At 43.0% G+C, this 17,155-nt stretch overlaps 1 protein-coding gene across 3 annotated transcripts in view; it reads left to right on the forward strand.

Annotated features, from left to right (window-relative positions):
* Positions 1–12,431, forward strand: part of ZNF354A (zinc finger protein 354A) — a 19,432-nt gene extending 7,001 nt beyond the window's left edge. For all 3 annotated transcript variants that reach the window (XM_023193690.1, XM_023193691.1, XM_026448440.1), the window contains one exon: positions 10,393–12,431. In XM_023193690.1, coding sequence (XP_023049458.1) covers positions 10,393–11,954 — 1,562 coding nt within the window. In that variant the 3' untranslated portion in view covers positions 11,955–12,431. The remainder of the gene's footprint in view (positions 1–10,392) is intronic.
* The last annotated feature ends 4,724 nt before the right edge of the window (positions 12,432–17,155 follow it).

Genomic DNA, 17,155 nt, shown 5'->3' on the forward strand with positions numbered 1-17,155 from the left:
GGGGGACTGAGCGCGGTTGGGGGGCTGAGCGCGGTTGGGGGGCTGAGTGCGGTTGAGCTGGGGGGCTCTGGCTCTGGGGGATCGAGGTTGAACCCTCGCCCACAGCTTTGTTGTCCCTTGTTTAGCACTGGGCAGAAAGGGATGCAGGTCTTGCGCTTCTGGAGTGCACGATCTAGTGGGGGACGAGGTGAACACACATTGCACACAAGGCACAGAAGGACACATTCCAGTGAGGCCCACGTGGGAAAGACACTGGGTGCAGAGAGAGTGCAGAGCAGGCAGCTGGCGCCAGCAAAGGCTTCCCTGAGGAAGGGCCCAGGATCCAAGAATGTGGAGAATTGCTCCAGGCCTAAGAAATGGTGTTTGTAGGCCGGGCGCGGTGGCTCACGCCTGTAATCCCAGCACGTTGGGAGACCGAGGTAGGCGGATCACGAGGTCAGGAGATCGAGACTACAGTGAAACCCCGTCTCTACTAAAAATACAAAAAACTAGCTGGGCGAGGTGGCGGGTGCCTGTAGTCCCAGCTACTTGGGAGGCTGAGGCAGGAGAATGGCGTAAACCCGGGAGGCGGAGCTTGCAGTGAGCCGAGATCACACCACCGCACTCCAGCCTGGGCAACAGAGTGAGACTCAGTCTCAAAAAAAAAAGAAATGGTGTTCTTGAATGTCCGGAGAAGCAAAGTCAGCGAGGAGAAGGCGGAACAGGTGCCCGAGAGAGCTGTGGGCTCTGTCACAGGGTTTAGTTGGTGCTTGAGAGCCAAGCACAGGCTCTGAGGAACCATAAGTAGCACAGGGCAGGCCCAGGCTGCGTTCTGCAGCCGCCAGCCCATGTGGAGAACCTGACGGCCACAGTGCAGGGCTTTTCGGGTCCAGAGGGCTCAGTGACGGCCCCTTGTGCCATGGGTCCAGCAAGAAGCTGCAGGGCAGGCATCCTCGGTCCCCACAGCCCCGGTGCTGGGGAGAGCTTTCTCCTCCCTGAAGAAAGTTGAGATTTTTATGATATGGGAACTACACTTGTCTATCTTTTTAACTCTCCTTTGGGAGAAATACACTACATGGTCTGGCCCTGGCTACCTCTTCAACCCTCAACTCCTACTCTGCCCTTCATTCAAGACCTCTGATCACCCTCGGCCACCCTGCAGTTTGTCAGGGGGCCAAGCAGGCCCCACTCAGGGCCTCTCCCTTGCTTTTTTCTGTCTGGGACTGTTCTTTGTGGTGGTCATGGGCTCATGTGGCTCACTCACTTCCTTGTGCTGCAAAGGCTTCGGCTCACACAGGCACAGCTCATCTGACACACGGCCCTCCAGCCCCACATCATCTCCTCAGCCTGCTGTTTCTTTTCCCTCCCTGTGCTTAGCACTGTGTAATAGCACCTGTTTCTTCACGATCTGTCTCTGCCTGTGCATTGTAAGCTGCCGTAGGGGAGGCTGCCTGTTTCATTCACTCCTGTTTCACTCCTGTTTTCCAAGAACCTAAAACAGTCCCTGGCAAGGGTAGGCATCCAGTTACATAATGAATGCACGAGTGACTTGGACTAGGTTAGTGGTGTTGGAAACAGAAAGAAGTGAACCAGTCCCAGAGAAGTCCAGGAGTTACACCTAGCAGGACTGTGAGACATGGAAGATAGAGGAGATGGGGTAACAAAGAAAATAAAAACAAACAAAAGGGAGATGGGGTTGTCAGGGATGCTGCTTGATTTCTGGTTTGTTCTGTGATGGTCGGTGATGTCATTCAGTGACACAGGAACACTAGAAGGAGATCAGATTTGGAGGTGATATAAATTTGGTTTTAGATTAATTAAATTGAGTTGTTTTTGGTTGACCTAGTTATATCCCAATGGCGATGACAAGTAGTGTTAATTTTGGAGTACAGTACCTCAAAATATAGACTGAGCATGAAATGTAAATTTGGAAGAACCTCATCAATATAGGATAATTGAAATAATGGGGGAGGGTGAGTTGGCCTAGGGAGAGCGTTCATATTACAGTAAGAGTGAGAAAGAGCCTAGGACTGAATCTTGAGGAACTCCAGTATTTCAGGAAGCCGGGCAGAGAGAAATGAACCCGTAGGGAAGACAAGTGGAAGCGTACTCTGAGGAAAATCAGGAGAGGCACGTGACATTGGAGGCAAGGCTCGTGATGGGACGGTGGCAGTAGATGGGGAAAGGCAGACGAATGTGAGGCAGGTTTGGTTGGCAGAATAAACAGGTCTTCGTAATTGATTAGATGAGGGGCTGAGGAAGGGAGAAGTATTAAGGATAACTCTTAAGGTTTTGATTCAGAACTGGTGCCATTTACAGAGGCACGGGGTTGACCAGGTTGGAGGGAAGAATCGTGGGTTTGGTTTTAGGTGTGTTGACTTTGAGGCATCTAAGCTGCTATCTTGCTTAGAGGATGAGTCTACAATTGAAGTTGCCTGTGGAAAGATGCGGAGTGAGAGGAATTGGGGGCATAGAACTAAAGCTAAGGCACTCCAAGGATAATAAACTGTGGTACGTCCACACAGCTGTAAAGTGGAATGAGGAAGACCTCTGTAAATTCCACTATGGGGTGATCTCCAGAATGTGAGAATAAGTACAGAACAGAGCAGTTAGTATTGTTATCTAAGAAAGGTGGGTGGGGGATGCCAAGAAGAGTGTGTGTATTTGCTTATACTGTCATGGACCACATAATGTTTCAGTCAGTGATGGCCTACATATGTGATGATGGTCCCTTACATGATAATACTGCATTTTTCCTGTCCCTTTTCTATGTTTAAATATGTTTAGATGCGCAAGTACTTATAATTGTGTTATAGTAGCCTACAGTGTTTAGTTAAGCAACATGCTGTATAGGGGTGTAGCCCAGGAGCAACAGGCTGTACCGTGTAGCCTAGGTGTGTAGTAGCCTGTACCATCTAGATTTGTGTAAGTACTCTCTGTGATGACTGCACAACGACAACATTGCTAACAACACATATCTCAGAACATATCCCAGTCATTAAACAGTGCAATTTTTTTTTTTAGAAAGATAAAAGCAAAAGAAAAAGAATAAAAAGAGATCAATAAAGATGGCTATCTATCAGGTGAAAGAATACAAAGGATGGAACGGGGTAGAATCTAGAACTCTGAGGCCTCATAATTTTGACTTCAGAACTATAAAAAAGGTTTATAAAATTATAAAAGAGGCCAGGCGCGGTGGCTCAAGCCTGTAATCCCAGCATTTTGGGAGGCCGAGATGGGTGGATCACAAGGTCAGAAGATCGAGACCATCCTGGCTAACACAGTGAAACCCTGTCTCTACTAAAAAAATACAAAAAAAATTAGCCGGTCAAGGTGGCAGGCGCCTGTAGTCCCAGCTACTCGGGAGGCTGAGGCAGGAGAATGGCGTGAACCCGGGAGGTGGAGCTTGCAGTGAGCTGAGATCCGGCCACTGCACTCCAGCCTGGGCAACAGAGCGAGACTCCGTCTCAAAAAAAAAAAATAATAATAATTATAAAAGAAAATTAAACAAAAATGAGCAAATACCCCCCACATATTGAGAGCAGAATGAAACAACCCTAATTGTGTTCCAGATTGGTGGCTTAGCCACAGAAAGAATTACTCGGTGGTATGTATTCTAAGGGCAAAAGTAACTGCAAGCAATAGTGTCAATTTTGATGGGTGTGATAAGAGTAGTTTTGATGTTTTTGCAGATGAAGTGATTGCTGTCTGGGATTTGCTTTAGCATAATCTACTGGAAGAGATGTAAGGATTTGTATTAGTTTGCTAGGGCTCCATACTGAAGTACCACACACTTCGTGGCTTAAAACAACAGAGATCTACAGTCTCACAGTTCTAAAGGTCAAAATCAAGATACTTGCAGGGCCCCACTCCCTCTGAGACTCTGCGTAGAATCCTTCCTGGCCTCTTGCTAGCTTGCAGTGATGGCCGACTTGGAGATCTCCATGGCCTGCAGCTGCGTCAGTCCTATCTGTGCCTCCGTCTTCACACTGTGTTCACCCTGTGTCTTCACATCATCTTTCCTTCTGGATGCCTGTGTCCAGATTTCCCCAGTTTACAGGGACAGCAGTCACGATGGACTAGGGCTCACCCAATGACTTCATCTTAATTTGATTGAACCTGCAAAGACCATATTTTAAAATAAGGTCACCTTCTGAGGTCCTGGAAGTTAGGACTTCTACGTATCTTCTTTGAGCGATACAATTCAGCCCATAACAAGGTTATAGATAGAATAGTGTTGGTGGTTACTGAAGCTGGCTTGGAGATTCATTGTACGATTCACACTACTTTTCCATATGCTGAACATTTCTACGTTAAAAGCTTTACAAATAAGAGTTACCACAACAAAATTTCCAGAACAGCTTTTCTCTTTTCCGCCAGCACAAAGATTGTGGAGGATGTTTACAAATATGCAATACTACCCCCATCAGAGTTTATGTATGGTTCCCAGCAGATTGCTCCCTGAGTTCTCTGACTCCAGAAAACCCTGTGTGACTGCAAATGCAAGTGACATTTCCATAGGTGGAGCTGTTACTCTGACTAGCTGTAGGGCAAGGTGGGGATGAATACTCCAGCAAATAATCTGGAAAACTGACTTGCGTTCAAAGACTTCGGTGCCGCCTTCAGCCCTCGTGCTGACCCTTCATCTAGCCTATAGTTATTCCATTCACATCCCATCTTATATGTCAGTTCTTACAAAACACTCCAGCAACCTCCTGCTGCACCCCTTTTCTATCTGCACCCTCACTATCTAAGGACAGTTGGATATGATTCTAAGCGCATGGTCACGTCCATTTCTAGCTTATGTTTCTATTGTAGACACTGTCACATTGTATTGTGATTACCTGTTGATGTCTTCTTTTCTAATGTACAACCATAAACTCCTTGAAGAAATCAACTGTTCCTTTTAATTACTGGATCCGTAGGGAACTGTGGATCACCGATGCCTAGGACAGAGCCTAATACATAGTAGGTGCTTTTAAAATATTTGATGAATTAATAAAGTAAGGAATGACCACTGCTTTTTGAAATAACATGAGCAATTCTGTGTATTAAGAGGGGTAAATCCAGTGGGAAGTAATACTGGAAAGGCGAGAAACAGGTCAAGGGAGTAACTTAAGGATCAGGAGCAAGTCACTCTACAGTAAGGAGATCCTGAACTTAGACATATTCACGATGGCTTGTCAGAGACATTTTAGTGATGAGATTTAAGAGAATGTGCAGCCTGGGCAACAAAATGAAACGCTGTCTCTACAAAAGATAAAAATATTAGCCAAGCTTGCCAGTGTGCACCTGTCGTTCCTGCTGCTCAGGAGGCTGAGGTGGGAGAATCGCTTGAGCCCGGGAGTTTGAGGCTGCAGTGAACTATGATGGCACCAGTGTACTTCGGCCTGGGTAACAGAGCAAGACCCTGTCTCTCAAAAAACAAAAAAGTAAAGATTTTGATGAGTGCCTAGGGAAGAGAAAATTCTAAGATAAATGGTAAAGTAATTGAAGAGATCATGATGTCATTTTGAACTGGAAAACATATAAAAATGTTTGAAAAGGAATGCTCTGGGTTCAGATTTGGACAGGCTGAATTTAAAAAGAAAGATACTCAAGTGGAAATTGTAGCTGGCAGTTGGAAAGACCTCAGTAAAGTATTTTTCAGGATAGTCATACACGTAGGAGGTGTGGGAGTGAATGAAATCATCCAGGGAGAGCAGGTTGAAGAAACACTGTGTGGGTGTAGTAGGAGTCCAGGTAGAAGAGTCTAGACCTAGTAACAGGAACTGGTCAGGGCAGCGGCCGTCAGCAAGATCGTTCTGTTTCTCAGCTTCTAACCTAGGCCTTCACCTTGTTCTTCAGGTTGCTGAGGCCTGGGCTTGATTCTGGGAGGAAGCAAAGGTTGAACTGAACCTCAGGAGACCTATTTGTAGGCCTCTGGAAAGTTCTAAACAGGTCATAAGGAAGAGTTAGGATATCCACAATTCAAAATTCACGTCCGCTTCAGTGAAAAACATGATTTCAGAACTAAAATATTGGCACTTTAGAGTTGGGATGAGTTTTCCAGAATTGATAATGGACTTTTGAGTTGTAATCACATCCATTAAAAAATAAAAGCTCCCCTATGTCCCATTTTCTTACTCTCCTTTGGAAACTGTTGAAAAGGGTTTCTGCTCTTGGTGTTTCTATTTTCTCCTCTCCCATTGTTTCCTCCACGCACTCCAGTCAGGCTCTCTTCCCTATGATTCCACTGATAGCTCTGTTATTTAATCCCAAACAACCTCTGTCTTGCCACAATCAGGATTAAGTTTTTAGTCCTCAAATTATTTGCCACAGTTATCATTCACTCCTCCCTGAAGTACTTCTTCCTTTGGCTTTGGAACACTGTACTCTCCTGATATTATTCTTCTTAACCTCCAAATATTTCAGTGTCCAAGTGATTCCTTTCAGTTCTTTAGCTTTAAATGAAACCCACATGCTGCTGACCCCCAAATGCCTGTCTGTAGCTCTGACCTTCCCCAGATCTCCAGAATCATAAATATAACTAGTATTTCGGTGTCTTCCTGCGACTCTGTTAAGGTATCTCAGCCACCACAAACATACCTGAAGCAGAATGCCCCTCAGACCTGCCCCTTTTCTGGTCTTCCCCTTCTTGGTGATTAGTGGCAGCACTCAGAATTCTGGCTGGAAACCTAGGCGTGATCATTAACTTTCCTGTTTCCTTCTCAGCTTCCTGGGAGTCCTGAGTCTTGTTATTCTTGGTCCCGCTAGCTCTTCCTTCTCAGGACAGCCTGGTGTAGTCATTTGTGCCTCCAGCCCTTTCTCACCTGAAGAGCTGCGGTAGCTTCTTCAGTAGTCTCTCCCCTCCCTGCTTCCACTGGTGCCCTGGCATAGTTGGTCCACGCAGCAGCCAACTCAGATGAACACATAATTCCCCAGCTTCCCATAAGGCTTAAATTCCAGAGTCCCTACCATGACCTGGGCCTTAGAGGATTTGTCCCCCGCCTCCTGCTCCACTCTTTCACTTTGTTTTTTGTTTTTTGTTTATTTTTGAGACAGAGTCTCACTCTGTCGCCCAGGCTGGAGTGCAGTGGTGCAATCTCGGCTCACTGCAGCCTCCGCCTCCCGGGTTCAAGTGATTCTCTGCCTCAGCCTCCTGCGTAGCTGGGATTATGGGCACGTGCCACCACACCTGGCTGATTTTTGTATTTTTAGTAGAGAATGGGTTTCACCATGTTGACCAGGCTGGCCTTGAACTCCTGACCTCAGGTGATCCACCCACCTCGGCCTCCCAGAGTGCTGGGATTCCAGCTGTGAGCTGCTGTGCCCGGCCTGTTCCACTCTTATTTTATCATTTCACCATTTTCCCTCTTCCTGCTTTACTCCAGCCAGTCTCTCTGCTGTTCCTGAGTCAGCCACACTTTTGTGTTTGCTGGTTCGTTTGCCCCGGGGAGCTCTTGAGCACTTTACTCAGATAGCCACATGACTTTTATTTATGTACTTGTTATCTGTCCCTTCATCCCCCTCCTTCCCCAGCAGGCGTGCATGCACACACTCCAAAGTATAAGCTCCTTGAAGGCTGGAACCCCTTCTTATTGGATACATTATCTGCATTTCCCAGAACATTACCTGGCCCACAGTAGGCACTTAATGAGTATTTGTGAATGGAAAGGATGCTGCCAGCATATGTAAAGATAAATAAGGAAAAGTCATGGAGAGTCCCTGAAGCTGCATGTACTTTGGCCTACCTGGCAAGAAGCCAGGGGAGAGGGGTGAGGACAGGTGGCTAAAGGTCAGGTCAGATAGTACTGTATTCACCATGTTAAGAGACTTCAGATGTGAATCATTGAAAATCTGTTGGAGGACCTTAAGGAAGTTTGCAACATAGTGAAATAATGATCTTAGAAAGATTGGCTGGGTGCGGTGGCTCAGACTTGCAATCCCAGCACTTTGGGGAGGCCAAGGCAGGCAGATCATGAGGACAGGAGTTAGAGACCAGCCTGACCAACATGGTGAAACCCCGTCTCTACTAAAAATACAAAAATTAGCCAGGACTGGTGGCACGCACCTGTAATCCCAGCTACTCAGGAGGCTGAGGCAGGAGAATCACTTGAACCCAGGAGGGGGAGGTTGCAGTGAGCCGAGAACGCGCCATTGCATTCCAGCCTGGGTGACGGGAGACTCCATTTCCAAAAAAAAAAAAAATTATCATTATTCTGGCTGCATTGTGGAGGCTGAGTTGACAGAGGGCAAGACTAGTTAGGAGATTATGGTAGAGATAGTAATGCATGGCAAACAAAATACCACTTAAGTACCTGATCCCATTGCTCAGGGCTCTAGGAAAAGTGAGGGGCCTTTCTTAACACTAGCCTAAGGCAGGTTCTGTATCATTGCCTTACAAGCTAGAATTCAAGTTGCAGAATCTTGCTGCCTTCTTCCCAGCACATATATTAAGCCTAGAAACAATGACCGATAAACACAAGGAAAAGCACTTCATTTTTGCCACTGCCCCTTCCATATATTTGGCCCAAATAATGTATTAAAATTTGATCACTTAATTTAGCAAGACTGAAACGGAGAAGGAACTAGGAAAGTGTTAAGCATAAAGTTAAGAAACTCTGCTTTCCCTTACAGTAAATAGTGTACAGATAGAGGGCATGTGAAGTTAGTCAAGGAGGGTATGTGGAGTGAAAAAAACCCTGAACCCTAAACCCTAGGGAATACCATTGTCAAAGAAGGAATGAAGAAGAGCTATCCATGAAGGGAACTAGTGAGTGAACACTAATAAGGGAAAAGCAAAAGGTATTGTGTTTATTATTAAGCAGAAGTAATGTGTAGACGTGTGAAAGTAACTGTCAAATAGGAATCACAAATACAGTGAGATACAAATAATCCCTTTAAACACTTACCTCCACCCCAGGAGAAAATGCTAAGATATGTGTATAACCATCCCCGACAGAATTTAGTATTGAATTGTATTCTTACCCAATTTTAATATTTCTTCAATTCTGTTCTTGACTTTTCCATGGTAACCATGCTTTATCTTATATATCCATGCCTGTCTTATTGTTGATCTTTGACTCTTTTCAGCCCTCCCATGTAGCGTCTCTTGCTTGATGCATGAGTAGGCTAACTTCCTCTCTTGCAGCTCTTGGTTCTAGGCCTGTCTTGTGGCACCTCTTGTTGATTAATTCAATAACAGGACCCTCCTGTTTGAACTGGCCCTGAAACCTCTCTAATCACCCATGTGTTGGCCTAGGAGGCAACTTCTACAAGGGTCTGAAATGTGTATGTATGTATAATACATAGGCATATTTGTATATATATGAACTACATAAGAATATTTGACATTGTTCAAGTTAGAAATGTATATGTAATTAAGGCAGATTAACAAAACATACAACTTTTATATATAATTGGAGTGCTGTCTAGAGGATCTGTAGGAAAATAGGGCATGCTGATCTGCTTGTGAAGAACGGTTATGTTAGAAAAGGAAAGTGAGATATATACAGACATAGATATATAACTATAATATACCATATGTGTGTGTAAATATTATAAAGGTCAGTAATACATATGTTTAATACTCTGGTAAGTGCTATAGTAAGGAGAATGGACTGTGGCTGCTCAGAGTCAGAGGTTTGAAAGAGTCCATTTTTGAACTGAATCTGAAGGATATAAGGGAATTTGACATGGGGTGAAGGGACTTTCCAGATTAAGAATAATTACACAAAGCCTGGGCCCAGTGGCTCACACCTGTAATCCAAACACTTTGGGAGGCTGAGGTAGGTGGATCACTTGAGGTCAGGAATTCAAGACCAGCCTGGCCAACATGGTGAAATCCTGTATCTACTAAAATTACAAAAGTTAGCTAGGCATGATGGTGGGTGCCTGTAATCCCAGCTACTCAGGAGGCTGAGGCACAAGAATCGCTTGAAGCTGGGAGACAGAGGTTGCAGTGAGCCGAGATCGTGCCAATGCACTCTGTCTAGCCTGGGCAACAGAGTGAGACTGTCTCAAAAAAAAAAAAAAAAAAAAATTACACAAGAAGATAAATGTCACAAAAAATAAATTGTAGGATTCCATCATGGGTTTTGGGTCCTGACCCCAGACTTCCTTTTTCAACTCATGCTCCCCTTACAACACTTTTCTCTGTTCTTCATTAGCCAATTCTTCTGGTCACTCTTTTTCACCCTCTTTAAATGGGTTTACTTTATTTTTTTCTTCACCCTGGTACTTAAATTGCTGTCAATTATATTTTGTTATACTGTCTAACTGTCCTATTTTTTCTTCTTGCAATTTTTTTCATACAGATATCGGGGCCTTATTTAAATATCACCAATATTTATTCCTTCTACACATTTAGTCTCGGTAGTCAAATGCTATGATATCTCATGAAACATCTTCAATTTCTTTTTTCCCCTCTAGGATCGAAGAGCAGTCATAAAACCACAAAGTCAACGCAAACACAAGACTCTTCATTTCAGGGACTGATACTGAAAAGATCCAACAGGAATGTACCTTGGGATTTGAAATTAGAAAAGCCTTACATATATGAAGGCAGATTAGAGAAAAAGCAGGATAAAAAGGGAAGTTTTCAGATAGTTTCAGCCACGCACAAAAAAATACTCACTATAGAAAGAAGCCATAAAAATACTGAATTAAGCCAAAACTTCAGCCCAAAGTCAGTGCTTATTAGGCAACAGATACTTCCCAGAGAAAAAACACCACCAAAATGTGAAATACAAGGAAACAGCTTCAAACAGAATTCACATTTACTTAATCAACCAAAAATTACAGCAGATAAACGCTATAAATGTAGTATGTGTGAAAAAACCTTCATTAACACTTCATCCCTTCGTAAACATGAGAAAAACCATAGTGGAGAGAAATTATTTAAGTGTAAAGAATGTTCAAAAGCCTTTAGCCAAAGTTCAGCTCTTATTCAGCATCAAATAACGCATACTGGAGAGAAACCCTACATTTGTAAAGAATGTGGAAAAGCCTTTACTCTCAGTACATCCCTTTATAAACATCTAAGAACCCATACTGTGGAGAAATCCTATCGATGTAAAGAATGTGGTAAATCCTTCAGCCGAAGGTCAGGCCTTTTTATACATCAAAAAATTCATGCTGAAGAAAACCCTTGTAAGTATAATCCGGGTAGGAAGGCATCTAGTTGCAGCACATCCCTTTCTGGATGTCAAAGAATCCATTCTAGAAAGAAGTCCTACTTATGTAATGAATGTGGCAACACCTTTAAGTCTAGCTCATCCCTTCGTTATCATCAGAGAATTCACACTGGAGAGAAACCTTTCAAATGTAGTGAATGTGGGAGAGCCTTCAGCCAGAGTGCATCTCTTATTCAACATGAAAGAATTCACACTGGAGAAAAGCCCTATAGATGCAATGAATGTGGGAAAGGCTTTACTTCTATTTCACGACTTAATAGACACCGAATAATTCATACTGGAGAGAAGTTTTATAATTGTAATGAATGTGGTAAAGCCTTAAGTTCCCACTCAACACTTATTATTCATGAGCGAATTCATACCGGAGAGAAACCCTGTAAATGTAAAGTATGTGGAAAAGCCTTCAGACAGAGTTCAGCTCTCATTCAACATCAGAGAATGCATACTGGAGAAAGACCCTATAAATGTAATGAGTGTGGGAAAACTTTCAGGTGTAACTCATCACTTAGTAATCACCAGAGAATTCATACTGGAGAGAAACCATATCGATGTGAGGAATGTGGGATATCTTTTGGCCAAAGTTCAGCTCTTATTCAACATCGAAGGATTCATACAGGAGAAAAACCTTTTAAATGTAATACATGTGGGAAAACTTTCAGACAAAGCTCATCACGTATTGCACATCAGAGGATTCATACTGGAGAGAAACCCTATGAATGTAATACGTGTGGGAAACTTTTCAACCATAGGTCATCCCTCACGAATCATTATAAAATTCACATTGAAGAGGACTCCTAGAAAGTAGATTTGTGTGTGTGAAAGCCTTAAACCAAAGCTCATCAAAGAATGCATCTTTGAGAGAGATGTAATAAATGTAATGGATGTGAAAATAAGCTATAATAATTTAGCCTTCATTAAGTATTTAATTCCATGGATAAACCTCAACTATATAATAGATATGAGGAAAGTGTTTGTGCTTGTCAGACACTTAAAAAAATAACCTGAGATGAAGAATTTACTACTGGAGACACTGACTTCAGCCATTTGTGAAATGGGTTTCTTTTTCCCTTTTCCTACAGACACACGTGCTACATGTCACGTGATCATCAGAAAACAGATCCGAGTGGGTGGGGAGGCGTGCTTTAGATTTCTCATTAAAAGACCACCAAACTGGTAATATTTTTATAGCATTTTAATAGCATACAAATGAATTGATCAAACTATACCTTTTTAGAGAAGAGGACCAAAATAAAAGAAAAATGAATTATGAACTACCTCTCAGTGTCTGGGGTTCGTCCTTTTCCTACCCTGATGTCAAACTTGTGCATGGATTTCATTAAAAAAGAAAAAAATCTGGTCTTTTGTTGGGAATTTTCTACTCAGCTGTGTCTTTGTTTTGGTTTTTATTTCTCTGAAGTCATTTATTAGGAAGGTGTACCAGTTATTTGCCGTAAACTGTATTAGACAGAAAAACAGACAATTATTTCAGGTTTAAAGCCACTGAATAGGTATGTATTTTTTTTGTTTGTTTGTTTGTTTGAGACAGAGTCTCACTCTGTCACCCAGGCTGAAGTGCAGTGGTACAATCTCAGCTCACCGCAACCTCCACCTCCCAGGAGTGAGAATCAAGTGATTCTCCTGCCTCAACCTCGTGAGTAGCTGGGATTACAGGCGCCTGCCACCACACCCAGCTAATTTTGTATTTTTAGTAGAGATGAGGTTTCTCCATGTTGGCTAGGCTGGTCTCAAAACACCTGACCTCAGTTGATCAGCTCACCTCAGCCTCCCAAAGTGCTGGAATTAGAGGCATGAGCCACCATGCCCAGCTGCCCTAAATATGTATTTTTTAAATGTATAATGAACACATCAGAAGAACTTTCACAAATCTAACACCTGTGGCAAACTCTTGAAAAGGACATTGCTGTGGTCTGAATGTTTATGTTTTCCCCCCCAAATCCGTACGTCCAAATGCTAACCTCCAAGGTGATGGTATTATGAAGTGGGATGTATGGAGAGGTGATTAGGTCATAAGGGCTGAGCCCTCAGTGCCCTTATCAGAGAGCCCCAAGGGAGCTTCTTCTGCCCTTCAGCCATGTGAGGGCACAGTGATAAGATACTTTCTTTGAATCAAGATGGCCATAACCAGACACCAAACGTGCTAGCACCTTAAATGGATTTCCCAGCCTCCAGAACTGTGAGAAATGTTGTATTAGTTACCTAGTATGATGAGGTATTTTGTTACAGCAGCCCAAACAAGACATGTGAATTGTCTGATAAACTCAGTGTAGTGTGACAGATCCCCTGCCGGGTTACCTAAGGGTTTATATCCACTGCTTGTGCCCTGAAGGCTGGGAAAGGCCATGGTGCCCAACCAAGGAGCAAGTGTCCCTGTGAACCCAAACATCCCAGAGTGTCTGGGAACACACTAAGCAAACAGTCCAATCACACACATGAGGCAAAGAGCCAGAAAACTGGCTTAAAAGCAGCTTAGAGGTGCAAGGTGGTACAGATCTCCAGAGCTGTCCTGCTGCCATCCAGGAGTGCCCTGTATGGAAATCATAATAAAATCTGCTCATCAATCTGGACTTATCTGAGTCATTCTTTGGTCTCAGCTCCTTCCCAGTTTGAGGGGGGACATTACAGTCCCAAGTTTTTCTCATAACAGTAAATATTTTTTAACTTTGGAGCAGACACTATATATGTTTACAAGTATACAAGTCTTAAAACTGTACAAGTTTTAAGACACACAGGCTTTTGTTCAAGAAACCATGAATTGAGGGGAAGGGGATGGAATTGGATTAGCAAATGAGCAAGCAGATTATGTTGCAGTTTTTGTTGTTTCAATAGACAAATAAGTTACGACAGTATGTTCCACTATGAGAATATTGTAAAGATTTGCACAGGATGAAGAAAGAGACTCATCAAGATAGCCTGGAGACATCAAAGCTTTCCAGGGGCAATGATGCCTGAGCTCTGTTTGGGGAGAACAATAGGAACTCCGAGGCAGAGAGACACATTCCGATTAAGAGGAAACTGCATGCGCCAAAGCATAGGTGGGTAATAGGGCACATTTGGGAAACTTAATTTAGAACTAGTGAGCAAGAAAATGACCAATGTTAAAGCTTGAATAGACGGCAGAAGCCAAATCACAAAAGGCCTTACTTGCCAAGCTAAGGAGTTTGGATTTTACGGTAACATTGGTGGAGTCAAAGATGGTAGGCAAGGGAAATTGCATAAAAGATAAGCGTATGGGGTTGAAGAAAGCTGATGCCTGATGACTGATGCCCCCCAGGAAATCTGGGCCGTTCAAGTAGTAGGTAAATGAGGTCCCAACTCAAACAGGGACAGCACTGACGAAGAACAGGAGACAGATAATTATGGATTAGAATAAATAAGGCATGGTTTTCATAGGCAAGTAGGTGAGAGTGGCGAGTGAGAAGAAACCTGACTCGGGTAGGGTTGCCAAACGCCCTGTATTTAAAGATTTTGTCCTGAATCCTGTATTAACTTGGTTAGGATGCCTTAAATGTATTCAGGGTTTCTCCCCTCATTAATGGAAAATCAGCACTTAAAGCTACCGTTCTGCTTCAGTAATTGGCTCATAAATTGCTTAAGTGGCAATACAAGCTGGAAATCATACCTCCGCAAATAAAGATCTGAACAATCTCTTATGTTCTCTCCTATGTGTTTGACTGAGGGAAGACAAAAGAGGGAAGTCAGAATAAAAGTACTTGTTTTCCATATTAAAGAAAGGAAAAGATTGTTCTTTTGGCCAAATTCCTAAGTTGTAAAAGAATCTCCAATAATTCAACCTTTGGATCAGTACACATGGTCTGAAAAATCAGTGACAGCCTCACTGCCAGCAGCCATGCTTCTGAGATCAACTGAATGACAGCCTCCAGCTTCTGAATGCCACTTAGTGCTGCTTCTAGACCATGATCGGTCAGCAACTCCTTCCCTCCAGTGACCGTGCTTCTGGAAGTTAGCCAGTCGACAACCATCTAATTCCAGTGACCACACTAACACACTTGAAAGTCTAACAATCCCTGCCTCTGACAATGTGCCAATCCCAGACACAGCTGCTCAAAATTTTGGATAAGATCAGCTCTGGCTTTCTTCTGTGTCACATAATCAAGTTCAAGTTTATTGTTAGTGTGTATATGTAAGTTTCCAACCTTTCAATAGTTCGGCCTCAATTTATTGGTAATTATGCTTCACTCTTGTGAGATGATCAAACTTAGTATTTTCAATTATTGTGATTACTATAATTTATTTTTTATTTTATATTTTGTGTTAAGGATACTTAATATGAGATCTGCCCTATTGCCTATTTTCATTTATGTATATTTGAATCAAAATGCAAGTATAAATTTCTTTTTTTTTTTTTTTTTTTTTTTTTTTTTGAGAGGGAGTCTCGCTCTGTCGCGCGGGCTGGAGTGCAGTGGCCGGATCTCAGCTCACTGCAAGCTCCGCCTCCCGGGTTTACGCCATTCTCCTGCCTCAGCCTCCCCAGTAGCTGGGACTACAGGCGCCCGCCACCTCGCCCGGCTAGATTTTTGTATTTTTTAGTAGAGACGGGGTTTCACCATGTTAGCCAGGATGGTCTCGATCTCCTGACCTCGTGATCCGCCCGTCTCGGCCTCCCAAAGTGCTGGGGTTACAGGCTTGAGCCACCGCGCCCGGCCGCAAGTATAAATTTCATGATTAATTTTCAAGGCTGGGTGTAGTGGCTCACACCAATCCCAGCACTTTGGGAGGCCGAGGTGGGCAGATCACAAGGTCAGGAGATCAAGACCATCCTGGCTAACACGGTAAAACCCCGTCTCTACTAAAAATACAAAAAATTAGCCTGTAGTCCCAGCGACTCGGGAGACTAAGGCAGGAGAATGGCGTGAACCCCGAAGGCGGAGGTTGCAGTGAGCCGAGATCGCACCACTGCACTCCAACCGGGGTGACAGAACGAGACTCTCTCAAAAAAAAAAAAATTTTTTTTCAAAACATTTGATATCTATTAAATTAGAGAAAAGATGTTTTGAAACTCTACAGTACACAATTGTTCATTCAGTATTGAACATATTGGAAAATCAGATATAAGCCAGGATATACTAACAGCTAAGCCTAAGAGATACGTGATTTTCTCAAATAGTGCTAAAGAAACAGATAAAGTAACAAATTTTCCGATGAAAGGAAATTCAGATACAAATAAAACAACCATAGCCGAAATTATAATGACCTTCCACACTGTATATCACCATCATCAATCTTTTCAGCTCAAATGGCCAGTTGGACACACCAAAAGAATTTCCTGGTTCTAAAATTGCAAACGAATTTTCAAGTGCCAGGATAAAATCTGCAGTAATAAAAATGTAATCTTTCTGTTTACTACTAGACACTATAAAAGATCTAAAATGTCTCTTTTTACAGTATAACCCCAGATGCAAATAATAACAATGAGAATTTTTTTTTTTTTTTTTTTTTTGCCTGTGCAATGTTTATCTTTTGGAAAACAGTGCTTAGAAAGCTATCTTATCCCTTCTAGATGAGACCTGGGGAATTGAAGTTTTTTGCAGAAACTCAATTAAGTCAAATTGTATTCCTTTGGTTGATATAATACAAATGTAAATTTATGTAGATGTGTAGAAGTGCAAATAATTTTTTTTTTTTTGGGACGGAGTCTCGCACTGTTACCCGGACTGGAGTGTAATGGTGTGATCTCGGCTAATTGCAACCTCTGCCTCCTCCTTAGGCTACTGCCTTAGCCTCCCAAGTAGCTGGGATTACAGGCACCCGCCACCATGCCCAGCTAATTTTTTTTTTTTTTTTTTTTTGTATTTTTAGTAGAGATGGGGTTTCACCATGTTGGCCAGACTGATCTCGAACTCCTGACCTCATGATCCACCCACCTCAGCCTCCCAAAGTGCTGGGATTACAGGCGTGAGCCACCGCACCCGGCCAGAAGTGCAAACAATTGCTTTTCAAAATTAAAGCAAAGCCTGGAG

This window comes from Piliocolobus tephrosceles, chromosome 4 (assembly GCF_002776525.5).
Source record: "Piliocolobus tephrosceles isolate RC106 chromosome 4, ASM277652v3, whole genome shotgun sequence".
Classification (NCBI taxonomy): Eukaryota; Metazoa; Chordata; class Mammalia; order Primates; family Cercopithecidae; genus Piliocolobus; species Piliocolobus tephrosceles.